This window comes from Silurus aristotelis (assembly GCF_946808225.1).
Source record: "Silurus aristotelis genome assembly, chromosome: 1".
NCBI lineage: Eukaryota > Metazoa > Chordata > Actinopteri > Siluriformes > Siluridae > Silurus > Silurus aristotelis.
This window is the reverse complement of record NC_139574.1, coordinates 11,638,633-11,654,372: the sequence shown is the minus strand read 5'-3', so window position 1 is coordinate 11,654,372 and position 15,740 is coordinate 11,638,633. Positions and strand designations below refer to the sequence as shown.

The 15,740-nt window shown below is 34.9% G+C and overlaps 2 protein-coding genes across 2 annotated transcripts in view; both read left to right on the top strand.

Annotated features, from left to right (window-relative positions):
- LOC310729926 (uncharacterized protein) overlaps positions 1–12,514 on the top strand; it is a 36,381-nt gene extending 23,867 nt beyond the window's left edge. The window contains exons 10-22 of the mRNA XM_083548576.1: positions 541–585; positions 822–875; positions 4,893–4,946; positions 5,178–5,231; positions 6,042–6,113; positions 6,309–6,344; positions 6,646–6,690; positions 7,196–7,228; positions 8,176–8,322; positions 8,671–8,725; positions 9,318–9,509; positions 9,596–9,673; positions 11,284–12,514. Coding sequence (XP_083404702.1) covers positions 6,315–6,344; positions 6,646–6,690; positions 7,196–7,228; positions 8,176–8,322; positions 8,671–8,725; positions 9,318–9,509; positions 9,596–9,673; positions 11,284–11,474 — 771 coding nt within the window. The 5' untranslated portion in view covers positions 541–585; positions 822–875; positions 4,893–4,946; ... (1 more) ...; positions 6,042–6,113; positions 6,309–6,314 and the 3' untranslated portion in view covers positions 11,475–12,514. The remainder of the gene's footprint in view (positions 1–540; positions 586–821; positions 876–4,892; positions 4,947–5,177; positions 5,232–6,041; positions 6,114–6,308; positions 6,345–6,645; positions 6,691–7,195; positions 7,229–8,175; positions 8,323–8,670; positions 8,726–9,317; positions 9,510–9,595; positions 9,674–11,283) is intronic.
- A 279-nt stretch (positions 12,515–12,793) lies between these two features.
- LOC310724225 (C-C chemokine receptor type 4-like) lies at positions 12,794–14,985 on the top strand. Its single transcript, XM_083537979.1, has 2 exons — positions 12,794–12,912; positions 13,005–14,985. Exon 2 carries the CDS (start codon positions 13,017–13,019, stop codon positions 14,004–14,006), a length of 990 nt encoding a protein of 329 aa, XP_083394105.1. The 5' UTR covers positions 12,794–12,912; positions 13,005–13,016; the 3' UTR covers positions 14,007–14,985.
- The last annotated feature ends 755 nt before the right edge of the window (positions 14,986–15,740 follow it).

Genomic DNA, 15,740 nt, shown 5'->3' with positions numbered 1-15,740 from the left:
ATATATATATATATATATATATATATATATATATATATATATATATATATATATATATATATATATATATATATATATGTGTAATTCTAAAGTTTGAATTTCTAGTCACTATGCAGCAGACATTCTTCTAACAGCTCTCTACCTGATTGCTATTCCATGTGTGCAATTGTATCATCAGCACTTTGTTCTAAAAGAAACAGATGAGGTAGGAAGTTTCCTAAATGAGGCTAGATGAAGAATCAAAGAGCCTATTTTACATATATGTACTGCATCTATTTGTCTGTATGGTAATTGTCATTTCTTTTGGCAAGAATCCAATTGTTTAATATCTTAACAAGTCCAGAATGTAGAATTAATTTAGTGTCATTAATGGTAATGAAGTGGAATGACGATGAATGTAATAATGTATGCTAGAGAAGAGGACCATGATTAATGACACGACCATCATGGGGCCTGTTCTTCACAGTCTGCACCATCATATCTGTCACTCAAAACACTAGCATGTGACAGCAGTAAGTGACATTCATATGTTTTTCTCAGGGTATCCGTGGACTTTCTGGTGAGGCGGGGCCAAGTGGACCTCCGGTACAACCATTTACATCTCATGCGACACATAATATTCTTTAAGTAAAGACACCATATCCAAGCTTCCATTATATTTTTATTATCCATATCCACTTTGCTTTCATTATGCACAGACAATTGATTTTCTTTGAGCATTTTCCTATACACAAAATTCTGCATTTAAATAAGCACAATCCCTGTTGTTGTTATATTGGTATCACATTGGTATTGATCTTCACTTTGTGTCTGGCGCTTAGGGGGCTAGAGGATCACCTGGACAGAAAGGATCTGCTGGACCTAAAGGACCTCCAGTAAGTAAACATCTCTCCTGAGTACTGCAGCTTTTCCACTTTATCTGTTCTTGTGTTTGAATCGACTGATCCGTTCATTCCAGTCACATTCATTCCAGCCAGCTTAAAACCTGCTTCCTAAAGCGACTACGAGGAAAGCCAATCGGTATATAACCCAACCAAAATTTGTGCAAAAATTAATACAAAATCAGTGCTTCAATTTCTGTAAAACCAAAAAGTTAATAAAAAAGAAAGTGAGTAGAGTGACCTCTATTGGACAATATGGAATACTACAATATTTGTATGCATAATAGTATGCATAATATGCAACTGATTTCCTTGCTGCCATCTTGTGGTAATAGATTAACACCAACACCAACAAAAAAAATAAATAATTAAAAAAAATGTAAATAAAAAAAATATATAGAAAAACACAAAAAAACAAACAAAAACAACAACTGAACAAACAAAAATCTGTGGAAGACAATTTGCATTTGTGGGCGGATGAATATTTAAATAAAATCAGATTAATTCTAACCTGAGTTTGAATGAATATGATTCTTATACATCATATATGTTTATAATAAGCATTTCTTGTGATTAGACAAGAAATACATTTTTGTGATACAAATATAAATTTAAAAGACTTTATTAAAATAAATTTAAATTTGTGTTAAAATAATAGAACAGTTCAAAGATCATTTCTAATTCAACTTTTTATGAAATAAAAACAAATGTCTAGCTTATTAATCATTTCTGACTTGGTTTGCATTATGAAGAAATATGAGCTATTAAAGGCGGATAAAGTATTTTTGTTGTAAATTACTGTCTGTGCTGTATTCTAATTATAGCTGGCCGAGCCACTTTTAGGTGCTTGGCTAATAGTAATGGCTATAAAAAGAGTCACCTGTAATAAATCCATGAACAAAATCCCAAGTCTTTGTGGTGGAAGCAAAAGCCATAATTAATGGTTAGGCCTAAGTTCATTAATAACAGTTTTTGCAGTCTGCTTTAAAATAATAATTTAGGAAATAAAGTACCAGTGCATGACAATATATTTATCATTTTATGAATTTCTATTTATAACTTTGGTACAAGAAGTTATATTTATCTATTTATAATTTTCATATATTTCTCTATCGCATACTGAGGTCAGCAAACAACATAGTACCCTATTGATGTTCGTCTAGTTTAGTTGGTTGTAGGACGTGTGAGTAGCATTTATTAAGAATATCTTTACACCTGGCTGTTTTTTGAGTGTTTTATAATAATAGTATATCCGTGTGCAGATTATGTACATGTAATTGCAATAATATGCTTGAGATTAATTAAATAATTTAATAATGAATTTTATACTTCTTAATTATAATCAGTATATTAAAATCCAGTCACACAATTCTTCAATATGTCTGATACTGTTTATATTTTTAAATGACAAACAAAGCCATACTTTTTCTACATTATCTTCAGTGTAGTCACTCAGAAATTTCAATTTCAATTATTGTGTTATATGAAAGATAATTGAATAACAATAAAGAAATTAAAAAGAAAGAGGTTAAGGAAATGAAAAGTACAAAACAGCTGTAATTGCCGTTTGCATAAAACAGCTGGAAACGAGAAACAACACAGGAAGTTGGCTGCCAAATGCAGATGGATGATGCATAAAATTATCAAGATACAGTGCAGATACAAGATTCATGAGACAACCTGGTGTAAACAGGGTCTGTCATTATTCAGCACCTCTCAGAGAATGCAAATGATTTTTGGAATTAAGACACTATAACACTTGATGAGCACACATGAACCAGAAAGAATATAAAAATTCATTACCATGCCTAATAAATCAAGCACATGCATGCTGAGTGTATAAATCCCTGCTAAATTCAGCATAGACTTTGTTTTAGTGTGACTGAATACATGATGCATGCACACTGCTGGCAGCAACATGAAATGCTTTGGATGAATAAATTAAACAGTTTTTGTAGTATTGCTTTGATGGCCAATCACCATTAAGTGATCCTGTGTTGCTTGCATGCTGTAGCATTCTGTGTGAAACCTGTTTTTAACGTGAGCATGATGCCTGTAATGAACTGAGACTTGATTTGTACAATTTCAAGCGTTTTTTTTTTTTTATGCTTCCAACATAAGTTTGATTGTCCTTTTTCAAACTGAAAGCCTGACTTTTTTTTCTATAATACTGTATAAAATTCGACCGTCTGCTGTAATCACCTCAAGTTTTTTTTGGGTTTAAACCTGAAGGGGATGTGCTTCCTTATTTCGAGTTACATGATGCAATTTTCAGCGGTGTAATTTTATTTTCCATCCATGTAATACTGTTAAAACAGGGCATTTTTTTAAACAGTATGTTATTACTACCCAGCAGTTCTAAAAATCTTGAGAACACCTATGGAGATAGACTTAGAGCTGGGCCAAAGTGACAAATTGAATTGTGTTTACTGCCTGCAGATCCAGTTGACTCAAATTAGGTCTTAATGTGTCTGCAATGTGTGCTGGTCTGAGACAATCTTGCTGGCCACAATGTATTTCACAGTGTGATACTAAATTGGCATAGTTTCCCAACACATTTAACCTGCAGTTTTTAACAGGAAAATCAGTGGGCAATTGACATTTTATTATATTATTTAATTATATGCATTTTTTTAATTATATTATTTGATGAAGTCTTTCTTCAAGTGAATTTGTACTGTATATGCAATCCGCTATCCTTAGAGCAAGCATAGATCACAAACATTTCACAATTAATTAGCTGAATAATATTCCAGATGATCTAAATGAGAAAACATGTGCAGGTGCATTTCACCATGTTATGACTTGAAATTGTATCTGTTAACTAAAGTAAAATAAGTGAATCTAGTAGGGATGAAGTACGCCCTTGCTGAACTTGTGTGCAAGTATTAATACTCTGCTTAAATATTACATCAGTAAAATATTATACTATATACTTTTATATTTTGACTTGTTTATAGGACTGTGGTGAGACCTGAGATGTTTTATGGTTTAGAGACAGTGGCATTGAGTAAAAGACAGAAGGTGGAGCTGGAGGTAGCAGAGCTGAAGATGTTAAGGTTTTCGTTGGGAGTGACGAGGATGGACAAGATTAGAAATGAGTTTATTAGAGGGACAGCGCATGTAGGACGTTTTGGTGACAAGGTGAAGGAGGCGAGATTGAGATGGTTTGGACATGTGCAGAGAAGAGACACAAGTTATATTGGTAGGAGACTGCTGAAGATGGAGCCACCAGGAAGGAGGAAAAGAGGAAGGCCAAGGAGGAGGTTTATGGATGTGGTGAGGGAAGACATGCTGGTAGTTGGTGTGAGAGAGGCATATGTTGAGGACAGGGGGGTGTGGAGACGGATGATCCGCTGTAAAATGTCTGAATTGTCCATTTGATGTAAAAATGGAATGAATTAATTTCAACATATGATGAACAACATGCTTTTCTAAACTGTATTAGAGTAAAAAGTAAAATATTACAAACCGTAGTGACGTGAAAGTTTCTAAAAAAAATTTAAATACTCTGATGAACTCAGATATTGTACTTAAATGCAGTAACAAAGTAAAAATATGCTGTTACTATCTGTTTTTTATAATAATAGTGAATTGAAATTAGTAATATTGAATAATTTGAAGTCTCTAAAACCCACATGGGTATTTTCACATATAAAATAAAAAAGGATTATGTGACCTTCACAGACGGCTACAAATTCCCTTTATAAGGAGGCCAAAGGTATCAATATAACACATTCAGTATTATTGCATGATGTGTTTCATTCCTAGTACTTTATTTTTTTTATTTTGCTATACCTTCAGCAAATGAATGATATGGCGAAAATAGGTCATTATTATCTATGTCAGCCTTCTGTGTTTTTTTTTGTTTTTTTTTTAGCAACAGCAACAATTTCATTCAGTAACTATGACTGTCTTGTAATGCATGAAATCAGTAGACCGTGTTATCTTCTTCAAGCACAGTAGTCACAAAATATATAACTCTGTGTCCTTTCTGCATCAACATCTCAGGGCATCCAGGGCCCACCGGGGTCCTCTGGAGCAGACGGAAAAATCGGCCCTAAGGTTAGTTTGATATTGAAAATTACCTTTGGCAATTATGCAAATACGTTGACTGTCTCCAGTGGGAATATTTATATAGAAATTGCATTTCTTCTTTTCCATAAATTATATTCTTATCAATCAAATTACTAAGCAATGCCTGACAGTAAGGACATTGTGCACATTGTGTACAATGCATAACAAAGGTATATGTGTGTGATTATTTGGTTTGTTAATTCCTGTCTACATGTATAGGGAAATCCAGGACCACAGGGATTACCCGGTCGCCCAGGTTTGCCAGGCCTGAAGGTGAGATTTATTCAAACTTAGTCAAAGTTCTTTGAATAAACCATTTTATTGAAGCCGTTTGTAATTTTTAGAGCTTTCTGATGTATGTGTGATGGATTACAGCTGTAATAAAAATATTAGCATATTAAGAATCTTTCCACATTTTCCCTTTGGTGAAACCTCACATCTTAACTGTTAATTACTACAAAACTACCTATTTTTTGAAAAATGCAAATGAAGGGTCAAATTAAGAAACCAACTACTCAGTATATATATATATAAAATTGAAGACAGTTATATCTGAAATGAAGACATGTGATCCCAATGAACAATGAAAATACATGAGTGGAGACATTTCATAAATGAAAACAAACTCGCATGGCACATGGAAACAGAAACTGTCTTTTAAATGTAAACTCTGGCTAGACATACTCCTTGAGAGATGCAATATTTCCTGACACTCAGCTAGTAGAAGATACACACAGTAAGATTTGGTAATACATTTTGCTATTGCTGTATTATTATTTACTGAGTAATTACCCATTAATTACGCATTTACTAATGAATAATAATACCGCTGTTAGTACGACATGTTCTTTTCTTGCTATAAGCTATCAAACAGTGTTGCAAACTATTTAAAATGATAAAGTTAAATAGTTATATCTGCGCCTTCAATTCTTTCCTGTGAATACTTTTGGATTACAGTCATGTTGCTTCTTGCTAAATTAAGATTTTTTAAAGCACTTAACTGCACTCATCCCAAACCTGCAGTATATACAATAAAAGACTTTGGGTCTTCAGAACCAATCAGATATATTTGAACTTTGACAGGGCTCACATGGAGAGCCAGGTTTTTCAGGCGTACAAGGTGCTGTTGGTCCTCCTGGCTTTAAAGGACATAAGGTAAGTCATCATATAGTAAGTGTCTAGAAGAAATCATTCAAACCCAGAGTTGATGTTTCATTAGTTTAGGGTTTAGTCTGCATCAGCTTTGCTATAGGAATTGTAGTTCAGTGAGTAGATGTACAGCCTGTTGTAAAATTGCTACTGTCAGTCTCACACTTGACCTACCATTACAATATTAATTCTGTTTTACAGGGGGATATGGGACAACCTGGTCCAAAAGGCACCCAGGTAGAGACAATTTTACATTGGCGTCACTTTCTTTTAAGCAAAGATCATTAGTTAAAATCATTTTTGAATGCAGTGGCTCTAATAGATCTTGCCTGAATAGTAAAGAATATAACTTGAACTAAAATACTAGAGCTGCCATGGATGTATTATATGCACCGGTTGAAATCTGCGCTGTATGTCACAGCATGTGCTCTAAAATTTCAGTCTTCACCTCAGGCTGCTTTTCAGCATTAAATGCTAATGATACCCTTTTAATGTCTGAGACCCCCCATAACAGGAACCACCTTTCATGCTCTTTCAGGGTGAAAAAGGAAGTGAGGGAACACCTGGGGTGCCTGGACCACCGGTGAGGCCGCACACACCTTCTGTCCACTAGGGGACAGCACAATGCATGCGACTTGGACACTAAAGACTGACAGACTGAGATTCATCACCTAGCTATAGATCATTACAAAAAGCTATTATAGTGCATTATTAAGTCACGGACATGGACTTGAACTGAATTAGGGAAATTATTTGAATGTTTTATTAGTGAAGCAGTGAAATTATTTTTGGCCCTTTACATGCTGTCTAGCTGTAGAAGACACAAGTCCTTTCTTTGTGACAAATAATAATAAAAAAATCCTCTTATCAGATTAAAGGGAAGTGTAAACCAAGCAATAGACACGGAGGAAAATAGTTTCTTTCTATTTGTGTGATATGAACTATAGCTCACTCTTACTTCTTCTCTCTTTCTCGAATCTCATTGAGAACTCAAATTCTGATCTTTCAAATAAATAAATATTTTTTTTTATTAACATATGAATGCTAACAATTGTGTTTCTTTCTCTCTTTCTGCACTCTATTTCCAGGGTGAAGCTGGACAAAGGGGTAGCAAAGGAGAGGTTTGTAGAATCAGACTTACAAATTGCATTATAATCTGTTCGACCCATTGAGCACAGGAAACAACACTGAAGGAACATGAAAGCTGTGAATTCAGAGGCGTTCTAGTCATGTCCATGGGGGTGCTTGTATTTGACAGGCTGACAGTGAGCTTCAGTTGTATTGCAGAGTGCATGGGGGGTGCTGGAGCCACTAGTGCTTTTCCATCATTTACAGTGACACTGCAAGAAAAGATGCAGAATCAATAGGACTTCAATTGGCCATCATATATTCAGGGGCACATTTTTTTAATATTTGAGTTTCAAAAAGCTGAATGCATCAAAGCTCTGAAAAGCAAAGGATGTGCTGAATGAAACTGCTTGCCCAGTTACCTGACTACAAGCTAAACATGCTGTTAGAAGTCATAATGTCAGGTTTGACAGAAAATGCTATACAAGCTACACAAACCTTAGACAAGAGCATATAGAGGCACAAAAGAGGATTGTGCAATACCTGCAAAACTAACAGTTAAAGTGGACTGAGATTTCTAGTAAGTAAGGCTGTATTTTATTTTTATTTTTTTACTTATTAGATGTAGGGTGCTGTTTCCTTTATTAAATAAATGGGATTATTTATTTTTAAGTCACAAGCTTTTTGTACAGTGATAATCCAGAGATCCTGTCTTACACTTTTATAAATAACGTCAATTCTTATTGTGTGATGACAAACAGTGTATCAGGGATTTTTGAATAACGTGATTACAGTGTCTGAAACCATACAACATTTAATAAAAACAATTAACACTTGAAGCCTTTAATAAGATCTGAGTGAGTAGAAAAACAAAATAATTTAAAAAGTAAGCCAAATCAATGAATGAAGCCCTGATAAAAAAAAAAAAAGGAAAAAAAAGATCAAACTTACAGATTCTATTGATCATTGTAACAGAAAAGCTTTTTCCTCTTCAATCTAGAGAGGTTCTTCAGGAGATCCTGGGCTTAGAGGACCTGATGGGAAGAAAGGAGACCTAGGACACATTGGAGTAGTTGGACCACGTGGTTCTTCAGGACAGGATGGGTCACCAGGGCATCCTGGTCTTCCAGGACATCCTGGAAAACCTGTGAGGGTTTTGGCAGTACATTTCTCCAAATATCAGTTTTATTCTAGTGTATTTCTACATAGATCCATAGTAACTGATCACGATAAAATTATTACTCAAGACGATTTAACCAATTGTTGTATGGACATGTGCACAAAGTAATCACACCGTTTTAGCAGTTAATCAAAAGTGTTTGTTTTAATAACTAACATTTTACAAGATAGTTGTTCCTGTACACAAACATAATAATCCTGTACACAAAATAAAAAAAATTTAGTCATTTTAAAAACAGGATCTCAGTTATGCAACACTAATGCTAAATGAATCAGAGGAAATGATACTTCACTAGTTGTCTAATCTGTATTTCAGGCAAAGCCTCCTTCCGATGAACATTTAAAAAAGCTCTGTGGAGACGTATTAAGACGTAAGTAACTAACCAGTTCCCAATAAAATGCTGGACAGCTGTGGGCTTAACTGCGAACAGTTTGCTATTTCTTGGTTGATATATGCAGTATGAACAAAGTATAGCTAGAAAAGAATACTAACAGCAAACAGGAAATAAACATAACCAAAGTCTAAAAAGAATTCTATACTTTTACTGTATCTGCAATTACATTCAGTTTAAACCCTAAACTTCCTAAATCTCCCCCCCCCCTTAATAAAATCCAAAAAAATAAAACACATTAGAAGAAACAGACAAAATTTGTCACAGTGACCATAACAGTAAGTTTATTAAAATTGTATTGCCATAAACTATGTCAATTTATCACAAATTGGCTTGTCGTGATGCAACACAAAATATTATTTTGTATCAGAACAGTACTGGTCCAAGTATAGTAGTCCAACAGTCCAAAACACTTTTGCAATCATTAAAATAATGTGTTGAATCATGCTGAATAAATACTAAATGTACTTATTGTAACATTTTCTAAGAACACACAAGCGATTTCTTTCCAGAAGAAGTGTACACCAGTGTAACAATGTTCAGGATTCTCCTTTGCACTCATATCCTTCAGAGGAACTCTCCCAACTGATGCAGACGATGATCCCTAGGACCTGCGAGCCCTGTGAGACAGTAAAAGGGCCCCCAGGTCCACCTGGAGCTCAGGGTCCCAAAGGCTCGACCGGAGTGCAGGGCTATCCAGGCAGACCAGGATCTCGGGGTTACCCCGGCTCACCTGGCTTACAGGGGCCCCCAGGGGTCAAAGGTAACGTAATTCTCTGACAAATAGGGTTAAGAGTATATTAGGTTATATAATGACTACATTCATCTTTTGTGTGTAACTTTCTTTAGGGGACATGGGACTGAGAGGCTACAAAGGTCACAAAGGGGAAAGCAGACCAGGGCAACCTGGGGCTCCTGGAGAAAGAGGTAAGAATCAGATCACCTGACACATGCTATAGCTATGTTACAGTGCCAGATTTTGATGCATACAGTGTTTTGTAGATGCAAAACAAAACAAATTAAAAGCAAATTTGCAATGCTCATTATGCGTGTTTTTATTGTATAATTCTGTATCTCTGTGTGGAATGAAAGGCACTGATTTGATTATATTCAATACAATTAATCACACCTCCTTGTTAACATTATGTTTAGATTTGCTTTAAGATTTATTTTAAATGTATATACAACATTTGGGTAGAATATCTTATTCAGGCCACCATTATAATATTTATTCACATAGCCATTTTAAGAACTAGGACAAGGTTTTTTTTTTTTTGGCTATTCATTTCTGGTAAGAAGGAACCTCAGCAGGTGGAAATGTTAGCAGAATTTTCGCCCATATTTTCACAATGCTCCACTAACATCAGCACAGATGTGTTCAGTTGCGAGCATAAAAAGCAGCTATGAAACTACATTGAAAATTTCTACCACTAAATTACTGTTATTCCTGCCATTGTTTTTCTCCCTTTATTTTTTTTATGACAGCAGTGACAAAATGTGGTTCTGTGTTCTACCACTCTGGAGAATTTATTTCCATATGCCTTACTGTAACATTTAGTTCTTCTACAGGCATTAATTTATAAGGATCAGGTGTGTTAAAGATACAGAGTATGATTTAGTAGTTTGTTTGGCGGTTTGGTTAATGTTTTATCGTTTTTGAGACACCTGCATGTTCCTTTTGTTTGGAACATGTGGTGCAGTGAGATTATAGTGGAGATACTAAGTGGTTTTGTTCTTTCATCTTGTTCGCAGTGACCATGACAAACACATTTTTGTGCACTTTTTGTATTTTTTTATTTTTATTAAAATGTTTTGTGTTATATTGATAAAATGGCAGAATTTAATACTATCTTCAGAGACACTGAAGTCCATTCAAAACTGCATACTCATACTACCTTGCCATGTCGGTTCACCTTTGTTCTTAAGGCATACTACATATATTTCCTTGAATTCTCTCTGAATGTGCTCTTGCAGCTGAGATATTAATCTACAGTACTGTTTGTTCGTGGTGAATGACACAATGACTTCCCACATTATGAAATATTCTTTGAAAAGTAGCTTGTGGTAGTATTTTACATCCTCTATCCTTACAATCATGTAGCTTTAAATTATAGTGGAAACATGTCTGTAGAAACCATCTGACTCTGCCTACATTTCTACCCCCGCTGTCTGGATCGTTTGCGGCTTCACTAGTTTGGAGACCATCCCTAATTATGATATAGAAGGAGACATTTTTCAGGGGCTGACCTGCACTTACATAGGGATCCCTGAAAATAGATAATAATGCACTTATTCATAAATTGCCTTTTTTTTTTTTTTTTTCCATTAGCGGTTGTCTTATATTGCTACATGCTGATCGGCTTGAGAGTTCTTTTGATTTAATTTAGGAGCAAACAAAGACCTCTGAAGTTGATTTTATGACTACGATGGCTGAACTTGGACACCACAAAAAATAAAACAAACTAAATTAACGCATACCAAATAGAATTTTATGACAATATATTTAGTCATGTTTTATTTGGTTCTGGTAACAACAGGATTCCCAGGTCTGGATGGCACTGATGGAATTGGATTGCCTGGTCCTCCTGGAGCAACTGGCAAGTCTGGCTTTCCGGGCCTCCCAGGCAAAAGAGGTGCCCCAGGGCCAGCTGGAGTGTGTGACATGTCCATCTGCTACTCAGCCTATAATCTCAGGGAAGAGCACTACAGCAAAGGCCCCAATTTCTGACACAAGTGTGCACACACGCATAAAGACTATATATGAGAAGCATCTCTGCACTGCACAGGGTCAATTCTTTACTCAATGGCATTCAGGAAAGCAATTATAAATGGCTGAAACCAATTCTAGATGTAGTAATTCTAGATGCCTTATAGGGACAGTGGCATGCCTAAGAATTCAGAGCAGTGCATATTCATTGCTTTTGTTCCTGACAGACATGGAGGGCATTACTTGTATGTATTACATTTGGAGACACAGAATTTGTGCTTACTCAAATATTAAACTTGAATGCAACATAAGGTGACTTGATCGACCCACCGGAAATGTTTTTGAAGTTAATGTAAGATTATCACTGTACTTAAAGGGTACATAATTTGTAAAGCATTTAAGTAAAATTAATAAATTTTTAATTGTTAAAAGACAAATATTTGGACTCCGGTGTATATACACATGCACTGCCCAAAAGAAGCTACATCCATGTGAACATACATTATGCAAGACCAAAAAAAAAAACTATATGCATTTTTCTAGGAGTATTTAATCCTTTTCTTAAAACAATGATGCGTATGCAAATGCGGCTTATGTTTAAATATTTAGATTATTCTTTTCGTTAGTGTAAAAACACACCATATTACATCCTATTTGAAATGTAATCAGTTTTTCACAAGTGTAATTTATTTAATGTATTCTTTTTTTTTTTATGCAGTGACAACAAACAAATACACTTCTTTTTGTTCAGCAGATCATACGGTCTTTTAAAAAAGTTCAATCTTTGTACCTAAAAGGGTTATTTGTTCTTTTTATCACTGGCTATTTAAAGGTTCTTCACAGAGAACCTCCTTTTTACACCCAATTGGAATTTTCTGGTAAATGCAGGACCCTTAAACTAACTAAAAGGGAATACACCATCGATACCTATTTTTTATTCTAAGGGTATAGATAAATCTTACAATCTGTACATGTTTTCTTATACATCCTGCAGCTTTACTTTGTGTTTAATGTTCTTGCAATAAGTGAGTTAATTAAAATGTAATGTTGTTCTATTGAGAGTTTATGTTGTTTTGGTCTGAAAATTGGTCAAATAAAGTAGTGTATGTGTTGTAAAATTAACACTGATATGAAAAAACTGTTTTTTTGTGTTTGTGAAGTAGAAGAACAAGGGTAGTGATTGTGAAATAGAAGTTTGAGGAAGCTGATGATGCATGGATGAGTCAAAATTTTTTAACACACACACACACACACACACACACACACACACACACACACACACACACACACACACACACACACACACACACACACACACACACACACACACAACAATATATATCATCGTTCTAAAAAGCATTATTTATACCGACCAACCTTTAGTCAGTCTAGTCCTTTGGCCAAAACCTTCTTGTTTTGTGTACAAAAGGCAACTCGTCAGTCTTAACATCTCTCTGTAGTAAGTATATCTTTTTTTTCTTCCAAACTAATTTACTGTTATTATAACATTACAATACCTCTTTTAGCTATTAAAATTGTTATTTATAACAGGTTATTTGCAGTATGGATACATTTGCCACAACAACTATGGATGATGAGGATGAAAATTCTACAATGATTTATTTGCCGCCGTGTAACCTGAAGGACATAACGAATTTTAGCACACATTTGTTGCCCCCCTTCTACACTGTCATATTTACTATCAGTTTGCTGGGAAATGGACTGGTCCTATTTGTCATATTTAAGTTTGAAAAGCTCAACACAGTCACCAATATATTTCTCATCAACTTGGTGGCTTCCAATCTGATTTTTACTGTTGGCCTTCCGTTTCAAGCGGTGTACCATAGCTCCGAATGGTCATTTGGTCAAGTGGCATGCAAGCTGATGAATGGCACCTACCACCTTGGCTTCTACAGTTCTGTCTTGTTCCTCACTCTCATGACTTTTGACCGTTACCTGGCTGTGGTGCATGCGGTTGGTGCAACAAAGTGGAGGCAGAGCTGCTATGCCTACATTTCTGCCACTGCTGTCTGGATTGTTTGTGGCTTCACTAGTTTGGAGACCTTCATCAATTATGATCTAGAAGGAGACATTATTCAGGGGATGACCTGTACTTACATGGGGAACCCGCAACATAAGATAATACGCACTTATTCGCAGGTTTCACTTTTTTTCCTCTTTCCATTAGCTGTTGTCTTATATTGCTACATCATGATCGGCTTGAGAGTTCTTTCAACTCAGATGAGGAGCAAACAAAGGCCTCTGAAGTTGATTTTTGTCATTGTGGTTCTGTTTTTCATGTGCTGGACCCCATACAATGTCATAGTAGTGATGCAGGAAAATGTTAACAAAGGCCCTTGTGATTACAGCTTAGACTATCTGCAGTATGTCACTCACAACATTGCTAATTTATACTTCTGCATCAACCCTCTGTTCTACACTTTTGTGGGTAGAAAATTCCAAAATCATGTACGCCGCTTTGTAGTGAACGAGGTACCGTGCTTAAGGAATCACCTGCTTGTCAGTGAAAGCAGCAGATCATTTTCTAGGTAAATGAAGTAAAGAAAAATATCACTGTAGTGTTTCAGAAATATTCTGGCAAAAGGAACAAATTATTTGGAAGCATTTATTTTAATGTAGTTCATGTTATAGCAACAACATTATTTCCTAATCACTACAATATTAAGTTTATTGTTAGTCACTTAGAGTTCCTCCTTTTTAAACCTTTTTTACACACACACACACACACACACACACACACACACACACACACACACACACACACACACAGCTTTATTTTCACGCAGAACATATTTAGTAAACATATCTCTACAGTCCAATTCATATCAAAAACTATGTAGGCACTACATTCAGTTCTATTCATTTTTATATGTATAGCACTTTTAATATTGGACATTGTCCCAAAGCAGCTTTACAGAGATTAAGAGTTTATTAAGTTTGAATGTATCAGTTAAAAAAATATAAATTTTTTCCTTATAAGTTTATCTTATAAGGAAATCTTGTAATCTTGTAATGAGCGAGCCAGTGGTGACAGTGGTAAGGAAAAACTCCCTGAGGTTGTATGAGGAAGAAATCGTGATAGAAACCAGACTCAAAGGGGAACCCATCCTTATCTGGGGGACACTGGATGCACATTAATTAATTAATTATCTTTGTTGATGTGCGCTGTTTAGTGATGGTTCATTAAATGCAGAACTGTGATTCTGTAGTAGACAAGTTTGCTTATCTAACATAGTAGTTTGTGTGTAATGTATGTGCATGAAGATCATTCCACAAATCTGTGAAAGCAGGCAAAATAGAGTCAATTTACCTTTTACAATATTTACTATTTTTTTGCCACACAAGATTATTTTTATTTTTTTTCTTGTTGTGGATAGAATTGTTGCCTTTGTTTTGTAGTGTTTATTGCACAATTACTGATTATAATTGCATGTTGTTTTTAATGCTTCTATCAAACAATGGGGAAAACCTGTTTATAAAAATTACAGTACAAAATAAATAAAAGAAAAAATACTAAATCATCAGTCATTGTTGGTTAGTTATGATTATTGCGCTCTGATTGACAATTGGCGTAAAAGTATTAAATAGTGACTAATGCTTATTCATACTTTTAAGAAGAAAAATGTCACAGAGATGTCTGCATTTACTCAATCCGTCAATAATTAACATAAGTTAATATAAAAGTTAATGACACTCCCCTGGGTAGGATGAGAACATCTGTGATTAAGAGTAATTGTGATTATAAAAATAGCTGTGTATTAGATGCGCACTGATTTGCTGAGCTGTGTTGTTCCCTATACATTTGCAAGCCAATGTTTAGCTAATAAATTAAACACTGTTTGTGGTCATGCATGAAACATTCCATTAATTAGAGAAACAAAAATAAAAAAAAAAAATGAAAAAATGTGTACTACCATATTCAAATGTTTAAACTTTGTGAACAAGAATAAATTGCATATGTTGAAGACATTTTTGATAAGTACACCAATCATGATGAAATGATTATAAGCACAAACAAGAGTATAATATGTGCACGTCTCAGTTCATTGGTGTCCTCCCACCTTCCTAAACCCAGAATGTGTGAATGAGTGGGCAAAAATGTGTTCATTATTGACATATCTGTTTAAAATCCCCTGAGGAATATGTACAGTAATGTTTTGGACATAATGCAAAAAAGTGGCTACAGTATTGACCGACCCAAATTACTGTCATGTGGCTGTTTTAACTGTTGATGTAGATTCACTTCAATATGTCCAATTATTGTCA

Bases quoted from the DNA above. Each gene is read 5' to 3' on its own strand.
- LOC310724225 (XM_083537979.1), top strand. From the start codon at position 13,017: ATGGATACATTTGCCACAACAACTATGGATGATGAGGATGAAAATTCT.